The sequence below is a fragment of the Phocoena phocoena genome, chromosome 14 (genome assembly GCF_963924675.1).
Source record: "Phocoena phocoena chromosome 14, mPhoPho1.1, whole genome shotgun sequence".
Lineage (NCBI taxonomy): Eukaryota > Metazoa > Chordata > Mammalia > Artiodactyla > Phocoenidae > Phocoena > Phocoena phocoena.
The window spans coordinates 79,066,586-79,088,259 of record NC_089232.1 but is presented as its reverse complement, the minus strand read 5'-3'; the positions used below and the strand labels follow the sequence as shown (position 1 = coordinate 79,088,259).

The following is a 21,674-nucleotide window of genomic DNA, read 5'->3' as shown; positions in this document are numbered from 1 at the left end:
TTAAAAACTATGTAAAATGCATGTGATTTTTAAACAGTATCATGTTCAAATGAGTTACAGAAAGCAGATAGACATAATCAATATGTTCTTAGCTACTCCATTTCTTAAGCAAAGTTTATTAAGAAGCACGGCTTATTTCAAAGTTCTGTGAAGATGTATGCCCAGTGCCCATCCAGTTCCCAGGGCTTAAAAGACTCCCTTTTTGGGCTTCCCTGGTGGCACAGTGGTTAAGAGTCTGCCTGCCGATGCAGGGGACATGGGTTTGTGCCCCAGCCCAGGAAGATCCCCAAATGCCACGGAGCGGCTAGGCCCGTGAGCCACAGCCCCTGAGCCTGTGCGTCCGGAGCCTGTGCTCCGCAACGGGAGAGGCCACAACAGTGAGAGGCCCGTGTACCGCAAAAATAAATAAATAAATAAAGACTCTCTTTGTATTGAATTGAATTGACAACTAGCTCAATGGGCAAAATTAAAGATTTTCAAATCAAACAGTTTTCAATAGAACACTGCTTTACAGTGATAACTGTTTCTATTGATAATAGTTCACATAGGAGGGTGCTAGAGTCTTGGATAACCAGGTAGGCATCTGGAAAAAAATCTTTGATTGAAATATTATTTTAGTCTTGGCAAACAAAATAACTCTTGTAATACAATTTTCATGAATGGCTTATCTCATCAACTAGTTAATAACTTTGAATTCAAAGAAAAAGAAAAAAGTATGGTTCATTTCTACTAATGATACTAATAGTGCCAGGCATCATTAGGTAATTTTATATAAACTATTACTAGTTGACAATAACTATACAAAGTAAATATATTTACTTTGTAAATATTTTATTGAAAATTTTTTCAGTTTTATTGAGATATAATTGGCATACAACATTGTATTAGTTTAAGGTGTACAACGTCATGATTTATGTATATATACTGCAAAATAATTACCACAGTAAGTTAACATCCATCATCTGATATAGTTACAAACTTTTTTTTCTTGAGATGAGGACTTTTAAGATCTCTCTTAGTAACTTCCAAATATATAATATATTGTTAACTATAGTCATCATGCTGTACATGTAAATTCCATTTTATAGATGAGGAAACAGACTTCATGGAAGTGATAGTGTATGCCCACAACAACTATACTAGTGCAGTATGACCCCAAAGTCCATGTTCTTTCTACTATTTTTCTGTGATAGAATTTAAATAAGGGGTTAGAGTATCAAATTTGATACTACCTTAAAAATAAAATATGAATGTGTGATTATTAAAGAACTGGGAGGTCTAAAAGAATTTGTCGAAGGGGACATTTGTACAACTTTCTATCCAGTACTAGAATCTTTTCATTTATAATCCCAAATGGACCATCTTAGGAAAACAACTTATTTGATGATGATGTCGATGAATTACTACCACTGATGACTGTCAAGAGGTCACTCATACAGAAGCCTCACTTCCACAAGGCCCTAGAGATCCAGGCTAAAGCACTGACTTATATACATTCTTTTATAACCAGATCCTTAGGCTTTCACCAATAAATCACCTACATCAAGTTCCAAATTCCATGAACTAACAAGACCACATAAAATTTTTTTAAAACTTCTGAGAATAAAACTCTACAATACCACTGAGTATTTCTCTCAGTGTGCATTCTATAATATACTTGCCAATACAATTTCAGGGCAATTTAAATTAAAAAAAAAAGTTCGTTATTTGTATTTAGGAATAAAATATGTTACAAAATGCCATGGACAACTGGTTCAAGCATTTCCTAAATTTACAGACATTTGTTAGTTTTACCTATGAGTGCCACTCTTTATATGTATCAGCAATGTCAAAACTGGGGTGCAAAGGAAGCAGAATGCTATAAATATTTCCTGGATATCTACTACTTGAAAAGCAAACAGACAGTATTGTGTAGTGCAAAGAGTAGTATTTTGGAATTCGATGGACCTATGAATCTTTTCCAACAACTCTCAATAAAAATCATGAATGTCATCATTCCCGTCTTACAGTTAAGTAGACAAAGGTCCTGAAAGTGTCTCTGTTGGAGTCTTTGCAACCAAGATAACTTAAATAAAGTACCCAGAACTGCATGTGGCACAGAGGAAGGATTTAATAAACAGCAACCATCATCCGAATAATCACCATCATTTTATTATCAGCATCAACAGAGTGCTAGCTTGTACCGGATGATCAGGGATGAACAATTATATGATCTGTGCCTTCAAAGAGTTAGTAACACAACGAAACAGAAAGACTTCACAAATGACCATTCTCTAAATATTAACATAATATAAATGTGAACAGTTGTTTTGAAGAAAGAGTAAAATCAGGGAAGGCTTCACAGAGGACGTGGCCTCTGAACCGGATCACAAAGGGCAAATGGAAGGCACATAAGTGGAAAGGTGGGAAAATATAATCCAGATAAAGAGAAGAGCAAGGGGAAAAAAAAAAAGTCCAAGATTTCAAAGGACATAGCATGTTCAGGGAGCAATAAAAGCACAGATGGCTGGGGGTCAATCAGAGGAGACAGCAAAGTGAGGACAGGTCTCCTGACCTGGATAACCAGGAGCTCGCACACAGGCTGAAAAGGTGGCGCACATTCAAGCTCTGAAAACACAGGCTTTGCAGACATCAGCCCAGATTCAGTTCCCAGAATGACCACTTCCTGACAGCACTACGCTGACCAAGAAGTCACGTAACGGTTCTGAGCCTCAGTGTCTTATTTGTAAATTGTAGATAGATAATAACCCCTTACTCGTGGAGTGGTTGAGAATGAAATACATAAAATGAAATAATAAAGCACATAATACATTATCTGGCACATAACGAAGAACTTCAATTAGTGGCAGCAATGATTACTGAGGACATTGGTCTTACCAGGCGTGGAATGGGAATGATGGGGGGTTTCTGAGCAGTGAAATATCAGTCATGTTAGTGCTTAGAGAGGTGTGCAGGCCGGGGCATGCTCAGGCCCTTTCGGTGAGGCCTGCACTGGTCAAATTAAGTGTAATTCAAGAGAAAAGAAGATTAAAGTACATTTTGGGCTTTGCGTCCAAGCCAGTTTCACATAATAAGAAGCTGATATTTTTGACCCTGTCACCCAAGTGCCAAGAGGGGAGCAGGTAGGATGAGCTAGAACGGGAAGAAGCTGGAGTCATGAAGACCGGATGGAAGTTATGAAAATAATGCAAGACCTGCATACAGTGAACAAGAATGAAAACTGTCAATAATAATAATTATGAAAGCTTACTGTGTGCCATGAATTACATCACTTCATCGTCACTATCTTTCTCATGTATTCTGTCAGCATCTCCAGTTTGTGGATAAGGAAGTAACCAAAGAGACGTTTAATAACTTGTCCACAGTTACACAGTAAGTCGTGGAGCCAATATTTGAACTTGGACGATGTTACTGCTTTGTCAATCACTATGCAATGCTACTGAACCAAATGGGGGCAAATTCCAGAACACTGTGGCAGTAGATTAAAATTATTCAGGTACTGATGTGATACAGAGAGATTATTATCATAGCGTTTCCCAAGTCATTAGATTTAGATTCCTTTTACCTAACAACTTGCTGTGCAGTTGATAACATTGGACATTTTGGAAAAAACTGCTCTAAGTTGTGGTTGATAGTTCAAATACATAATAAAATTACGAAAACTCATTCCTAAAACAGAAACATTGTGCTCTAGAAGCACTATGTTACAGATGAGCTTGGCTATATACTGTGAACATTTGTGCTCTATAAGACTGCACAGAAATGAAAGGCAGCTCTGTAGGAAAAGCTGTCCAGGAAATCGACCAGACAGTATCTCCTAAAGTTTTTAGCTGCAAAATAGTTTACATTTTAATTTCAATTTGAGTTTTTAAAATTCATAGTCTTTCTTATGATTCGGCAAATACACACACACACACACACACACACACACACACATATACAGAGGCAAAGAAAGAAAAACAATGTTAGAATTGTGATAAAATGTTAACAATTGGTGAATCAAGGGGAAGAGAATATGGTCATTATTTTTCAATCTTTGCAACTTTTCTGTGGGTTTGAAATTTTTCAAGACAAGCAGGTGGGTAAAAAATAACCAATTGCAACTTTCTTTTTTTAATAAATGTATTTATTTTTGGCTGTGTTGGGTCTTCGTTGCTGCGTGTGGGCTTTCTCTACTTGTGGTGAGCAGGGGCTACTCTTAGCTGCGGTGCACAGGCTTCTCACTGCGGTGGCTTCTGTTGTTGCAGAGCACGGGCTCTAGGCTCACGGGCTTCAGTAGCTGTGGCACGCAGGCTCAGTAGTTGTGGCGCACGGGCTTAGTTGCTCCACAGCATGTGGGATCTTCCCAGACCAGGGCTTGAGCCTGTGTCTCCTGAATTGGCAGGTGGATTCTTAACCACTGCGCCACCAGGGAAGCCCCCAGTTACGACTTTTACAATGTAAAAAAGAAAAACAAAACAGAATGGGAAGGAAAATGATTCCATTTTTATAGCATTTTATGGAGGCAAGGAGAGGGTTTAATGAGCTTAGGAATAAAAAGAGAACATGATTTCAAAACGTTTTTACCTTATTATAAAAGAGATATACAAATGATTTTAAAAAGATGTGAAATAGGTAATAGAGAAAAATATCTCAGTTTCATTGCAAATACACAGACATTTGCTTCTACCTCTTTCCCTATAATGAGGATTTCCGTGGTGGGGGGAGGTTATTGTACTACACAGGGTAATTCAGTACACTTTTTTTTAAAAAAAATTAACTACTAAAGGAAACACACACACATTCACACAATCAGTTTTGGCCCTAAAGATAAGGAGTCTTCTGAAATACACGAGTAGTTCTATTAACAGAAAAGAACAAGAGCAGCAACAATGACAACAAAACTAGGTTCACCGAATGATTAATTTGAGAATATGATGTTCTACTAGGTAAGTAAGGTAGTATAAGAGGATATGCACAAAACTACAAAGGAACGGAAAAGAAATGCCAACTAAACAAAGGCAATTATTGAATCAAAGAAAAAAGACAGATTCTGAGAATATTAATAAGCTGATCCTTTGTATAAGAGTTTGCAGATTCTGCGTGGCATAAACGTATGAAGATACCCCAACCTTGAACTTAAACGATTATGGTCTATTAAAAGAGACAGTAAATATGAAAAGCACTTTATATATCATGATGTACTACACAAAATAAAATTGTTCTTATTTGAGAATGGGAGAAGGAAAGACTGCATTCAGACAAGACAAACATAGACCTCTGTGATTTCTTCTAAATATAAATGTCATAGAACTGGAATGCCTGAAGGGAACAGAAGGTCACTCTGTCCAACCTTCTAGATTGAAGTTATAAACCAGCAGCCAGCGTTTTGTACTGGCTTACACAGTATATACCAATGTTTCAAAATTTAGAAATTTTACACACTGAAGATTTACTAGCTCTTCTTTTTTTCTCCCGCTTTATTGAGATATAATTGACATACAGCACTGTCTAAGTTTAAGGTGTACAGCATAATGATTTGACTTACATATATTGTGAAGATTACCCTAGTAAGTTTAGTGAAAATCCATCATCTCATATAGATACAAAAAGGAAAAAGAAAAATATTTTTTTTCATGTGATGAGATCTCTTAGGATCCACTCTCTTAACAACGTAGCTTCCCTTTAAATGCTGGAAGATAAGGACTCACTGGCAGCTGCTTCCCTTAGATAAGGCCTCCTGAGCTCTCAAGTACCCCTCTGCCTCCAAACTTCCTACCTTCCCTTAAGCCCCGTCCACCTTGCTCACTTCCATTACCTGCCTGGCCTCAGTAGGAAATGAGTTTGCAAACTGATCTGTATCATGCTAGGCTAGATGGAGAGAGAAGGACAGGCAGGTGGGCGGGCCCAGGGCGGAGAGCAAGTAAACGTGAATGAGCGAACAGTGAGAGAAGTAAGTGCTCATATTCTGGGTAGGTCCCTGAACTCAGTTAAGGAACCGATCCACACACTGCGCACACTTTCCTCACTACACATGGAACGGGGTGGAGCAGACATTTCCCAGGACAACGTCTTCTATTCATCAGCTCCCGTGAAACAACTGGGGCACCTGACAAAGAGTAAAAGGGAACTGAAAACAAATGAATGCATAACGTGTTAATGGCATTGCAGGAGTATAAAAAGTGTGATTTTTTTCCAAATAATTATCATAATCAAGTTATATTAAAAGATAAATTCCTACAAAGGCAATAATTTTGGTGTGTGCAGAATTTCAATCTCAAATCGTAACTTTTGGTAAATAAATACTAACAACGTCTTTGTGGCTGCTCTCAAATGTACGCCAATCAGAAAATCTTCTTGAGGTTCATTCATCAATAGAAACATGGACACATCTCACTGTAATGCGGCAGAAACGGCAGCTGTGAAGTAATAAATATGGCCTTAGGTGGCCCCAAGGAACACTGCAGTGGTAGAGTGGATCCACCCTCCTGGTCGGCGACCACGGCTTTCAGCAGGGTTCATATCACAGAACAGAGGGCTCATGCACTGGGGGTACTTGGAGATCATCTGATGATTCACTTTGCCTCACAGAGCGGGAAGAGTAAGAAGAAACTGGATTCAATTTGCTCTAGTGGGCTTTCTTTATCTTTTCCTTTTTTTTGGGGGGGGGGGGTCTTTTGTGTGCTTTAAAAATAATGTGAAGTCCCTAGGTACCTCCAAAGAGCTCAATGAAGCCCGAACGATCTGACACTGTTCAATATACACGAAGCTTTAAGACAGCTGAAGCTGCTACTGGGATCAAGCAGCAATTCAAACAAACAAACAAAGACTCCTAAAACACGCAACAGTTCTGAAGGAAGTCTTTCTCCCTCTTTGAGTGGTGCACAGAGGAATTCCTCATGAATTATCTGTTCTCTGAGTGGATTTACTTCTGTACATCCTTTTGAGAATCACTAATATACTGGTTCACACTTGTGGGTCTTTTCTGTTAGGAAATTTTTTAAAGGTATATGAAGGCAGGGAGTAGAAGAGGAAATAAGGCCAAGGCAGAAAGAAGGAGGTGCAAGCGGTGAGAAAATGGAGGAAAGTAATGCCTTAAGACCTTGCGAAGTTCAGTCTATGGACTAAGGGGCACTTGGGAGCTGGTTGGAAGCGCAGAATCTCAGGCGCTACCTACACCTACCCAAGTAAAATCTGTATTTTAATAAGATCCCTGGGCAATTCCTAAGCAGAAGGACGTTTGAGAAGCGCTGCCTTAACAGTCCATTGCAGACTCTTCAACGTCAGAAAAAGATGAGATACGGTAAGAGAAATTCACAACATGTCGACATGTCACAACATGGCGACCCCAGACAATCTACAAAACCTGTCTGACCTTCATTTCCTCATCTGTAAAATGGAGATGACAATAATAGTAATATGATAGGGTGGTTCTGAGGACTGAGTGAGTTGTTAAATAAGAATAAGTAATGGATGTTCATTAGATTTTTGGTTTTAAACCGCATCAAGGTATTTTCTTAGTTCCTGGTTTAGTGGGTATATTATTTTAGAACATTATAATTTTAGCTGTTGAATTTTTTGAAACATTTTTTTCCCTAGGCAAACTAATAAACTAATCCTTAACACAAACTAGAAATTTAAAATATACTCTCAAAATATGATGTTACAGATATACATAAATACAGGCACACCTCACCTTATCACACTTCACTTTATCGCACTTTAGACACTGTCTTTTTTTTAACAAATTGGTGGCCACCCTGCATTGAGCAAGTCTACTGATGCCATTTTTCCAAAAGCATTTGCTCAATTCATGTCTCTGTATCACATTTTGGTAATTCTCACAATATTTGAAACTTTTTCATTATTATTATATTTGTTATGGTGATCTGTGATCAGTGATCTTTGATGTTCCTACTGTAATTGTTCTGGCATTTTTTAGCAATAAAGTATTTTTTAATTAAGGTATGCAGAATTTTTTTTAGACACAATGCTTTTTCTGTACAATAGACAACAGTACAGTATAAACATAACTTTTATATACACTGAAAAACCAAAAAAATTTGTGTGACTTGCTTTATTGTGATATTCACTTTATTGTGGTGGTCTGGAACCAAACTCTCAATATCCCTGAGGTACATCTGTAATGGGAGAAAACATACACGCTCATATAATAAATTTAATAGGCACAAGCCTCTGAATAATGATCGTACTCTCATCTTTAACTGTAGATGTTATAAAAGGTTTTTGTCAGAAACAGACTCACAGACACAGAGGACAGACTAGTGGTTCCCACGTGGGAGTGGGGTGGGGGAGGGATGGATGGGGAGTTTGGGATTAGCAGACGCAAACAATTATATATAGAATGGATAAAAACAAGGTCCTACTGTATAGCACAGGGAACTATATCTAATATCCTGTAATAAACCATAATGGAAAAGAATATGAAAAAGAATATATATATATATATATATATATATATAACTGAATCACTTTGCTGTACACCAGAAACACAACATTGTAAATTAATTATACTTCAAAAAGATAATTTTTTTTATTTTTTAAAGGTTTTTGACAAAATGGAGCCCGCGTTTCGGCAGAGCTGGAACTCCTGGCTCGGGGTCTCTCCCCTCCACTGCCACGGAGCTGCCCTGGAGCCCCAAGGGAGGGCGGCCTCACTGAGGCTGCCGGCTCTGGAGGGGCCCCACCGGCCAAAGCCGCGACCATCCTGGGGACCGCGGGCCAGTTCCCTGAAACCTGGACCTCGAAGGCCACCTTTATACACACAAAAAAATGGTTTTTCCATTTGGAAGCCAACATGTCAGAGTAGACACGCCACCCTGAGGGCACTCTCAGAAGGCCTACTGGCTCCCGGGCCCACCAGGAAAGAGCAGCTTCGGCCCAGGTTCGGCGGAGCCGGAGGAGGGCGGGGAGAGAACCATGTGAGTGAGCTCTGGAGTCTGAACGCAGCACAGTTTTCTGAAGAAGCAGGATGCTGATCTAGACGTGGAGAAAGACCAGTCGAGCAGCTGTATTAGAAGACATGTGGTATATACGAAGCTCGGGATCCATGGGGGAAATTTTGCCAGGTGGCTGGCAGGGTCTTGGTGCTCCGGCCGGGTGTCAGGCCTCAGCCTCTGAGGTGGGAGAGCCAAATTCAGGACACTGGACCACCAGAGACCACCCGGCCCCACGTAATATCAATCGGCGAGAGCTCTCCCAGAGATCTCCATCTTAACACTAAGACCCAGCTCCACTCGACGGCCAGCAAATTCCAGTGCTGGACACCCTATGTCAAACAACTAGCAAGACAGGAATACAACTCCACCCATTAGCAGAGAGGCTGCCTAAAATCATAATAAGGCTACAGACACCCCAAAACACACCACCGGATGCGGTCCTGCCCACCAGAAAGACAAGATCCAGCCCCACCCACCAGAACACAGGCACCAGTCCCCTCCACCAGGAAGCCTACACAAGCCACTGAACCAACCTCACCCACTGGGGGCAGACACCAAAACCAATGGAAACTATGAACCTGCAGCCTGCAGAAAGGAGACCCCAAACACAGTAAGTTAAAGAAAATGAGAAGACAGAGAAATATGCAGCAGATGAAGGAGCAAGGTAAAAACCCACCAGACCAAACAAATGAAGAGGAAATAGGCAGTCTACCTGAAAAAGAATTCAGAGTAATGATAGTAAAGATGATCCAAAATCTTGGAAATAGAATGTAGAAAATAAAAGAAATGTTTAACAAGGACCTAGAAGAACTAAAGAGCAAACAAACAATGATGAACAACACAATAAATGAAATCAAAAATTCTCTAGAAGGAATCAGTAGCAGAATAACTGAGGCAGAAGAACGGATAAGTGACCTGGAAGATAAAATAGTGGAAATAACTGCTGCAGAGCAGAATAAAGAAAAAAGAATGAAAAGAACTGAGGACAGTCTCAGAGACCTCTGGGACAACATTAAACACACCAACATTCGAATTATAGGGGTCCCAGAAGAAGAGAAAAAGAAAGTTCTGAGAAAATATGTGAAGAGATTATAATTGAAAACTTCCCTAACATGGGAAAGGAAATAGTCAATCAAGTCCAGGAAGCGCAGAGAAGTCCCACACAGGATAAATGCAAGGAGAAACACACCAAGACACATATTAATCAAACTATCAAAAATTAAATACAAGGAAAAGATATTAAAAGCAGCAAGGGAAAAGCAACAAATGATATACAAGGGAATCCCCATAAGGTTAACAGCTGATCTTTCAGCAGAAACTCTGCAAGCCAGAAGGGAGTGACAGGACGTATTTAAAGTGATGAAAGGGAAGAACCTACAACCAAGATTACTCTACCCGGCAAGGATCTCATTCAGGTTCGACAGAGAAATCAAAAGCTTTACAGACAAGCAAAAGCTAAGAGACTTCAGCACCACCAAACCAGCTCTACAACAAATGCTAAAGGAACCTCTCTAGGCAGGAAACACAAGAGAAGGAAAAGACCTATAAAAACAAGAGGGAAGAGATAAGGGGATATATGTATATGTATAGCTGATTCACTTTGTTACAAAGCAGACTCTAACACACCATTGTAATGCAATTATACTTCAATAAAGATGTTAAAAAAAAAACCCAAAACAACTTAGAAAATAGTAACAGGAACACACATATTGATAATTACCTTAAATGTAAATGGATTAAATGCTCCAACCAAAAGACATAGACAGGCTGAATGGATACAAAAACAATAGCCATATATATATGCTGTCTACAAGAGACCCACTTCAGACCTAGGGACACATACAGACTGAAAGTGAGGAGATGGAAAAAAGATATTCCATACATATGGAAATCAAAAGAAAGCTGGAGTAGCAATTCTCATATCAGACAAAATACACTTTAAAATAAAGACTATTATTACAAGAGACAAAGAAGGACACTACATAATGATCAAGGGATCAATGCAAGAAGAAGATATAACAATTGTAAATATTTATGCACCCAACACAGGGGCACCTCAATACAAAAGGCAAATGCTAACAGCCATAAAAGGGGAAATCGACAGTAGCACAATAGTAGTAGGGGACTTTAACACCCCAATTTCACCAATGGACAGATGAACCAAAATGAAAATAAATAAGGAAACAAAAGCTTTAAATGATACATTAAATAAGATGGACTTAATTGATATTTACAGGACATTCCATCCCGAAACAAGAGAATACACTTTCTTCTCTAGTGCTCATGGAACATTCTCCAGAATAGATCATATCTTGGGTCACAAATCAAGCCTTGGTAAATTTAAGAAAATTGAAATCATATCAAGTATCTTTTCCAACCACAACACTATGAGACTAGATATCGATTACAGGAAAAAAAACTGTAAAAAATACAAACACGTGGAGGCTAAACAACGCACTACTAAATAACCAAAAGATCACTGAACAAATCAAAGAGGAAATCAAAACATACTTAGAAACAAATGACAATGAAAACATGACAACCCAAAACCTATGGGATGCAGCAAAAGTAGTTCTAAGAGGGAAGTTTATAGCAATACAATCCTACCTCAAGAGACAAGAAGCATCTCAAATAAACAACCTAACCTTACACCTAAAGCAATTAGAGAAAGAAGAACAAAAAACCCAAAGTTAGCAGAAGGAAAGAAATCATAAAGATCAGATCAAAATAAATGGAAAAGAAATGAAGGAAACAATAGCAAAGATCAATAAAACTAAAATCTGGTTCTTTGAGAAGATACACAAAATTGATAACCCATTAGCCAGACTCATCAAGACAAAAAGGGAGAAGAAAAAAATCAATAGAATTAGAAATGAAAAAGGAGAAGTAACAACTGACACTGCAGAAATACAAAGGATCATGAGAGATTACTACAAGCAACTATATGCCAATAAAATGGACAACCTGGAAGAAATGGACAAATTCTTAGAAAAGCACAACTTTCCAACACTGAACCAGGAAGAAATAGAAAATATAAACAGACCAATCACAAGCACTGAAATTGAGACTGTGACTAAGAATCTTCCAACAACCAAAAGCCCAGGACCAGATGGCTTCACAGGCAAATTCTATCAAACATTTAGAGAAGAGGTAACACCTATCCTTCTCAAACTCTTCCAAAATATAGAAGAGGGAGGAACACTCCAAAACTCATTCTACGAGGCCACCATCACCCTGATACCAAAACCAGACAAGGATGTCACAAAGAAAGAAAACTACAGGCTGATATCACCGATGAACATAGACGCAAAAACCCTCAACAAAACATTAGCAAACAGAATCCAACACAGCACATTAAAAGGATCATACACCATGATCAAGTGGGGTTTATCCCAGGAATGCAAGGATTCTTCAATATATACAAATCAATCAATGTGATAAACCATACTAACAATATGAAGGAGAAAAACCATATGATCATCTCAGTAGATGCAGAAAAAGCTTTCAACAAAATTCAACACCCATTTATGATAAAACTCTAAATTTAGAGAGCAGGCATAGCGGGAACCTACCTCGACATAATAAAGGTCATGTATGACAAACCCACAGCCAACATCGTTCTCAATGGTGAAAAACTGAAACCATTTCCTCTAAGATCAGGAAAAAGACAAGGTTGCCCACTCTCACCACTATTATTCAACATAGTTTTGAAGTTTAGCCCCAGCAATCAGAGAAGAAAAAGAAATAAAAGGAACCCAAATCAATAAAGAAGAAGTAAAACTGTCACTGTTTGCAGATGACATGATACTGTACATAGAGAATCCTAAAGATGCTACCAGAAAACTACTAGAGCTAATCAATGAATTTGGTAGAGCAGCAGGATACAAAATTAATGCACAGAAATCTCTTGCGTTCCTATACACTAATGATGAAAAATCTGAATGGAAATTAAGGAAACACTCTCATTTACCACTGCAACAAAAAGAATAAAATGTCTAGGAATAAACCTACCTAAGGAGACAAAAGACCTGTAAGCAGAAAACTATAAGACACTGATGAAAGAAATTAAAGATGATACAAACAGATGGAGAGATACACCATGTTCTTGGATTGGAAGAATCAACATTGTGAAAATGACTATACTACCCAAAGCAATCAACAGATTCAATGCAATCCCTATCAAAGTACCAATGGCTTTTTTCACAGAACTAGAACAAAACAACTTCAAAATTTGTATGGAAACACAAAAGTCCCCAGATAACCAAAGCAATCTTGAGAAAGAAAAATGGAGCTGGAGGAATCAGGCTCCTGGACTTCAGACTATACTACAAAGCTATATTAATCAAGACAGTATGGTACTGGCACAAAAACAGAAATATAGATCAATGGAACAGGATAGAAAGTCCAGAGATAAACCCACACACCTATGGTCACCTTATCTTTGATAAAGGAGGCAAGAATATACAATGGAGAAAAGACAGCCTCTTCAATAAGTGGTGCTGGGAAAACTGGACAGCTACATGTAAAAGAATGAAATTAGCACATTCCCTAACACCATACACAAAAATAAACTCAAAATGGATTAAATACCTAAATATAAGGCCAGACACTATAAAACTCTTAGAGGAAAACATAGGCAGAACACTCTATGACAAACCACAGCAAGATCCTTTTTGACCCACTTCCTAGCGAAACGGAAATAAAAACAAATGGGACCCAGTGAAACTTAAAAGCTTTTGCACAGCAAAGGAGACCATAAACAAGACAAAAAGACAACCCTCAGATTGGGAGAAAATATTTGCAAATGAAGCAACTGACAAAGAATTAATCTCCAAAATGTACAAGCAGCTCATGCAGCTCAATATCAAAACAACAAACAACCCAATCCAGAAATGGGCAGAAGACCTAAATAGACATTTCTCTAAAGAAGACATACAGATGGCCAAGAGGCACATGAAAAGCTGCTCATCATCACTAAATATTAGAGAAATGCAAACCAAAACTACAATGAGGTATCACCTCATACCTGTTAGAATGGGCATCATCAGAAAATCTACAAACAACAAATACTGGAGAGGGTGTGGAGAAGAGGGAACCCTCCTGCCCTGTTGGTGGGAATGTAAATTGATACAGCCACTATGGAGAACAGTATGGAGGTTCCTTGAAAAACTAAAAATAGAACTACCATATGACCCAGCAATCCCACTACTGGGCATATACCCTGAGAAAACCATAATTCAAGAAGAATCATGTACCAAAATGTTCATTGCAGCAGTATTTACAATAACTAGGACATGGAAGCAACCTAGGTGTCCATCGACAAATGAATGGATAAAGAAGATGTGACACATATATACAAATGGAATATTACTCAGCCATAAAAAGAAATGAATTTCAGTTATTTGTAGTGAGGTGGAGGGACTTAGAGTCTGTCATACAGAGTGAAGTAAGTCAGAAAAAGAAAAACAAATACTGTATGCTAACACATATATATGGAATCTAAAAAAAAAAACCAAAAGGTTCTGATCGACCTAGGGGCAGGAATGGAATAAAGATGCAGATGTAGAGAACGGACTTGAGGACACGGGGAGGGGGAAGGGTAAGCTGGGACAAAGTAAGACAGTGGCATGGACATATACACACTAGCAAATATAAAATAGATAGCTAGTGGGAAGCAGCCGCATAGCACAGGGAGATCAGCTTGGTGCTTTGTGACCACCTAGAGGGGTGGGATAGGGAGGGTGGGAGGGAGACGCAAGACAGAGGGGATATGGGGATATATGTTTATGTATAGCTGATTCACTTTGTTATACAGCAGAAGGTAACACAACATTGTAAAGCAATTATACTCTATAAAGATATTTTTTAAAAAAAAGGTTTTTGACACTATTTCAAATCCCTAGAAGACTTAACCCTGATATCTAGAAGCAAGAATGTGGCTAAATTTAAAAGGAAGTCTGCCTGGACAGGTGGCTGCTGGCTCCACTGGTACCTGCCCGGGTGCTGTGGTTTTACGTCGTTTACCCTTAGCACAGATAGAAGAAAAGGGAAAGGGGGCTTTCACGGGAGAGGCGGGAGCTGCAATTAAAAGGTAGACGGTATCTGTACCAATATAAAAAGTCAAAGGAGGACATGCTGATGAAGGCATAAACTGTCTAAAAATTAAACACAAAACTGAACTCTTGGTGGTACCCATTAATACACACACCATAATTCTGACTTTTTAATCTCTCTGCCAGGAATATTATGGGACGGTGTATGCCTCACCTAAGAGCACATGCATATTTGTGAGTGTGTGTGTGTGTGTGTGTGTGTGTGTGTGTGTGTGCGTGCGCACGCGCGTGTGTGTTTGTGACAGCTGACAATGGATATGAAGAGAGATGATTTGCCGTTTAAACAGGTGCCATAGTGGGCAATGCGTGTTCACATTACAGGGCTGGGACCGAGGGAGGGTTAGGGGCACACACGCCTGGCGTGGCCTCCTAGAGGGTTAGTCAGTCATGTCAGACCAAGTAACGAGCAAGTGACCCAAGAGCATTACTCTATCTTTATTTATTTGATTTTTTTAATTGAAGTATAGTTGATTTACAATGTTGTGTTGGTTTCAGGTGTACAGCAAAGTGATTCAGTTATACATACGGTCATATGTCGTTTTTCAGATTCTTTTTCATTACGATTTATCACAGGGTATTGAATATAGTTCCCTGTGCTATACAGTAGGACCTTGTTGTTTACCTATTTTACATATAATAGTTTGTATCTGCCAATCCTGGAGCATTACTTTAAAAGAGTTTAAATCCCCATGTCACTCTGAAGACCCCGCTCCCCGGGAACTACCTAGAAAAGACAGAGCGACTCCCCCCTGTGACACTGGTGGACACGCTCTCAGGGAGGAGAACTGAAGCCAAGGGTGTCAGGTTTAACTGTCCACATTCACAGAACACTTGCCAGGAATAAAAGTAATGACTTTGTCTTCCTCTTTTTCTTTTTTAAGCGAAAAAAAAAAGTTCACTTAAGTTTTTTGTTGTTGTTAAGGAGCCTTTGTTATTCTGTGTCTCTGGGATGAAAAGTAAGATCTTGTTCTGATTCTCCATTCCCCAATGTCTTCCTCTTTGGAAACTGAAGCTTAAGAAAAGTCTGTATTCGAGTGACCCAAGTTGGATTCTTCTGTATATCTGGCTGGAAATTCACTAAGAAAAACACTGCCTTCTAATTTTTTGAGATGTTCCCAGTGGGATGAGACTGAGAGACCCCACTGGAAGGGGCTTAAAGCAGTGCCTGTGAAGGTCCCTCTCATCACGTGGGCCCGGATCCAGGTCTGGGTACCTGACAGCCACTGTGCGACAGCTCACAGGGGAGCGGTGAGCTGAGAACTGACTGATGGGCTGTGACTGGAACAGCAGCCGCTCAATGGACCCTCTAGAGAGTGGCTGAGGGTTTCCCACGCAGCATCTCTGCCCACCCTGCTATCTGCTGCACCTGCCCTGTTGAAGCAGTGTCCCTGCCTGGACCACACCTCCTCCTTCTCGCAGACTCAGATGTCACAGACCAGCTCCAATGCCGCCCCGTGTGGATCGTGCCCTAACTTCCCCGGGCAAAATAAGCCACTCCCTCCACCTTGCTTTCTGCACAGCGCTGACCACTCTATTGCATGGTAACTGGGAGCCCAGGCAAGCTGGTCTCCCCTGTAAGACTCTGAGCTCCTCCTACCCAGAACTAGCTGTTCGTGACCGAGCATGGAACATGACACACACTAAACGTGCAGAACGGTGACATTTCTTTTTAGAATAAGAAGCCCATGTTAGCCACAGCTGTGGCTTCCTTACCATTTAAAGACCCACAAGCGAGGGAGTTTAGAGAAAACGTGCAAAGTAAAAGGCACAGTAAGTTGAGGGCCCTGCTGGCCATGTTTGCCAGACCCAGTCATATGGCTTATCCTATGTGCTTTCACTCAAACCGCGGGCCCAAAGCGATGCGTGGAGACATTCTATAAAGGTATCTGAGCCCTAAATTATGACGCAGGGACAGACTGGACTCCTGGCTCTATTTCCTAGGCCTCTGACTCTGGGCAAGTCAACTCCTCTCTCCCAGACTTTCTCTCCTCATCTGAGAATGGCAACCACATGTGCAGGCGTCAAAAATCATAACCACTAAATCTACAAAGATCAATGGAAAGAGTTCCAATAGCAAGTAACTAAAACAGAAGAGAGAAGTGTTCATACATTTTGATCGAAATCGTGTAAAAATGTATCTGTACCTGAACAATAACTGGAAGGCGATATGCAAATAAAAACAATATTTTACTGAATGAACTATGAGGGGGTTTCTCAAATACGCTTCATTATTATTGTATCAAAGAAAATTGGGGTGAGGCCTTACAGGGCTGCCATGGATATCAGACATAGGAAAGATCTTCGTCAACTCTGGGAAATACATAACTGTCATTCTGCTGTTGTTGTTATTCCTACTACTACTACCAGTGCACCTGAATGAAAGGTTCTTTCTTAAAATGGTTTGGAGACACACACATTCCTAGACTTATAAAGCCTCTACACTCTCAGTCCTCAGACAACACAGATTTAACATATATAAAGGTTTTAAAAAATAACATATACACTCTAGGAGTTTCCATACTTAATCAGTACAGTTAACCTCCTGGAGATGTAAACCCCTGCTCTCCTAAGAAGCAGAGCAGGTTCCTCTCCCTGGCCACCCTCAGAAGGAGGTGGGAAGAGACCACACTCTCTGAGGCCAGCAAGGCCCAGGAGAGAAGGAGAGGGTCCTGTTGGAGCTGATGGGCTAAGAGTACAGCTGGGAAAACGCATCTCCAGAAATTCCTCAGCTCTTCCTTCAGAACCGCCTAGAAAAGATGCTTAGTCACGGAAGCTTCATAAACATGGATATTAAAAATAATCCTAGGACTCTGAGGAACGCCATTCAGTGAGACCCACAAACTGCTCCAGCCTTACCCTTTGTCGACACTGGCGTGGACGGCTGCAACAACCCCTTCCAGGACGCGGAGAGGGTCCGCCGGCCCCCCGAGGTCAGCACTGCCTCCACTGCGAAGGGAGAGACAGAGAGAGGAACGGAATCAGAACAGGATGGCTCAAGCCTCAGAAACAAGTGGACACTTACACTCGGATGAATCCAGCTGGATCTCGGCACAGCATATACCGCCAGCTCATAGCCGATCGTGGTATATGCAGCCCACAAGGGTATCAAGTCCTATACTGTGTGCTAAGGATGTGGAGATGAAACCTCTGCCCTTAAAGAGCTCACAGTCTAATACAGGCTTGCTTTCCTACAAAGAGAGTAGAGGAAAAGGGGGAAAAAAGAAGGAAAAAGACAGAGTAAGAAAATCTACTTGCATTCTGTCATCCAAAAATTCAAAGATATACTCAATGGGCATTAAAAATAAGAGCTATTTTAAGCATTAAGTATATGATAGTCTAAATTCTCTAGTTGGCCTTTTTTTCAAAACACTAATATTTACATGGTACTTACTAGGTAGCAGGCACTGCTAAGTGCTTCACATACATCCTGACATTTAATAATCTCAACAGCCCATGAGACAGGCCCTATTATGCCCATTCTACAAATGCATATGTCTGGAACTCTACTGAATTCTGAAAATGTAACAGAGGAAAGAGAAGTTTTAGATGAGTTTTTGAATAGTTTGTTATATGATTGAAACCAACTGCTGCTGTATGTTCGTCCCTTTGTCATTTTATGCCTACTAAATTTCACTAACTTTCTAAAACGTAAATGTTATGGACATAGTCAATAGCAATTTGTTTTCCTTTGAAAAAGAGGTAGGTGAACTGAAGTTCCCCTTCCCCCCACTACTGAAAGATTTAACTCATTTTTATTGAATGTCTCCTGTACACTAAGTCTAACATTTATTAGATCAGAACAAAATCTTCAGTAGTAGAACTGGGCACAGGGAAAAAGAAAGGAGTATAATTTATGTCAGAATTTTATAAACGTAAAAATATATCATATTTTAATTATATGAAAATGTACAATTTTTGAAAAATAAACTAAATTATATTCAAAGCAGTAATTTTTCAAATTTTTATTTTTGTGAGCTTCATCTAAGCCTTGATTTAAGAAATAATAAAAGATAACTGAATCAAAAAGGTACAAAATATGGTAAACAATTATCTGTCATCATTTGAAAGAGGAAAGTGTCTCTTATAATCACAACCACCACGAAAACATAATAAGCTCGTAATAGAATAAAGCTTTATTCATTTCATATTTGCGATTTCTAAAAAGTGTTACACTATTTCATTTCTCTCCCTGTATAAAAAATTACCAGATACCTCAGAGCATTAAGGTGAAAACCGGATGAAGCTGGGTAATTAAACTGACGAAGCCTCATTTGATTTCAGCTCAGCTGCTGAAAATTGACACGCATTTAATCAAAAAGTTGCTTAAAAGAAGAATAATTTAAACACAACTAAATCTTTTAGGCTAATTGCATTATTCACAGAAAGCACTTGATGCCTCATTATTTTCTAAGCTCAACTTTCCCTTTTTCCTAATCCCCTTGGATGTATTCCTACAAAGATACCAGCCTATCGACAGAAAGCTAGAATTTCTCAATTGTCAATTTTATGCCATTAATTGCAGGTAAATAATGTCCTAAGATACTTAACACATGTCCAACTTCTTCAGTATATGATTAACCTTGCCTTGTGTACTTCAAAAGAAACTTCTGGGAACTGGTTTCCCACTGCTACAAAGAAGGGGAATTAGAAGAGACAAGCTCTGAAAATCCACGCTAAAGTCACATGACAGTCTGACACTTAGCGACCTGCTTCACATGCCATTTTGGCCTTTCCCTTATTTCAAGAATTATCTGGGTGCGAGAGAGGGTCTACCCAGAAGTTAGCTAGCTTCTTGACATGTTACACACAGGACCAATGACAGAACACTGCCATGGTTCTCCATTCACAAGATATTTTAAGACATGAGACTGAGAAGTCTAATCATAATCTCTCACTTTTTATGAAGTACATCATACTTTATAAAATGCTCCTACACACATGATAGTATTTTACCTTTCTAACAACCGTGAAACAAGCACATTACTGGCAAAGTATCAGCTCAGGTTCTCCTCAATGACTGTTTTATAGCTTACCTCAACGCAGAGATGATTTTCGTTATTGCACCGTGTACTATATCCTTAGGTGAGATGTCAAGAGGGCCAACGGCCACCTCTAGCAGCTGTTGAATCATTCTTAGAGGCTGACCGTCTAAACACATGGCCACGGCTTGATCCTGAACTTTCCCTTTTTCTGACCGAGACAGATCATAGAGGTAACTATATTTCTGCAGTGTTTCCTGCAAACATAGGGAATTCAACATGTAAATATCAACTAGGAATTACATGTCTACATGGACAGAGTGAAATATACTTAGAAGCTCTCAAACCAAATACGCTATGACCACAAACACCACATGGAGGAATACGCAGGGGTTGTTAAGAGCTTGGTCTCCAGGGCCACCCAGGCTTGAGTGCAATCCTCGCTTTAATTAGTAAGCCATTGTGATCTCAACTTTCCAGTATCTATAAAACGAGGATAAGGACAATCACTTCTTATGAACAGAGGATGTCATAAACATTCAATAATATAAAAATCAGTCCTTGGGCTTCCCTGGTGGCACAGTGGCTGAGAGCCCGCCTGCCGATGCAGGGGACGTGGGTTCGTGCCCCAGTCTGGGAGGATCCCACATGCCGCGGAGCGGCTGGGGCCGTGAGCCATGGCCGCTGAGCCTGCGCGTCCGGAGCCTGTGTTCCGCAACGGGAGAGGCCACAGCAATGAGAGGGCCACGTACCGCAAAAAAAAAAAAAAAAAAAAAAATCAGTCCTTTAGCACAATGTTAGGCACAAAGTAATGCTCATTAAGGGCAAATTTCTCTATTATTATTATTGTGCTATAACCACATGATAGTTATAACCTATTAAGCATCAACTATGTAAACCCAGGTATTGTACATATGTCGTCTGATTTAATGGTTATCATTATCCCACAAGGAGTTTTTTAATTAGCTCCACTTTACCAAAAGGGAAATAGAAGACCAAAGATGTTAAGTAACGTGTCCAAAGTCACACAACCAGCCATTAATGGATCTTAGGATTAGAATCCGAGATTCTACTTTCCCCACTGCACTCTCCCACTCCACACTGCCTGCCCCTCTTTGATAACACTGTACAAACTAACATGACAACAGATAACTTAACAGGACACCAGCTACCATTGTTCAGCATACCAAATATGGCCACTTGATGTTAATAACACTTTCCAACTTTCACAAGTAATTCTCAGTATAACTGCTTTGTCTTTCAAAACAACCATGTGGAAATCTAAACATTAACTGGCAATTTGATGATATTGAAGAATTCCTATTACCTTTTTTACTGGTAATGCTGTAGTGGTTAAGTTTAAACATATCTTTTAGAAATAGATGTGGAAGGATCTGTGGATGAAATGAAAAGCTGACTGGGTTTTTCTTTAAAATGATCCACAGGAGCGTAGTAAGGGTAGGTAGGGGTAGGGGTGAAATAAGATTGGTCACATTTTGATAATTGTGGAAGCTGGGAGTTGGGCACATGAGATTTCATGTCACTATTCTCCCCATTGTTTTCTAAACTTTCTATTAAAAAAAAAAGAGACTGTGAGTTAGGCAGGGCAGTTACTAGTATCCCTACTGAGGCAAGCGGAAACT

General features: G+C 39.7%; 1 protein-coding gene across 1 annotated transcript in view; it reads right to left on the bottom strand.

The window, feature by feature from the left end:
- The window catches only part of NBAS (NBAS subunit of NRZ tethering complex), a 363,692-nt gene that overhangs the window by 48,218 nt on the left and 293,800 nt on the right, over positions 1-21,674 (bottom strand). Inside the window, exons 46-47 of the mRNA XM_065891748.1 lie at positions 20,086-20,288; positions 17,909-17,998 (exon numbers count right to left, since the gene is read on the bottom strand). Coding sequence (XP_065747820.1) covers positions 17,909-17,998; positions 20,086-20,288 — 293 coding nt within the window. The remainder of the gene's footprint in view (positions 1-17,908; positions 17,999-20,085; positions 20,289-21,674) is intronic.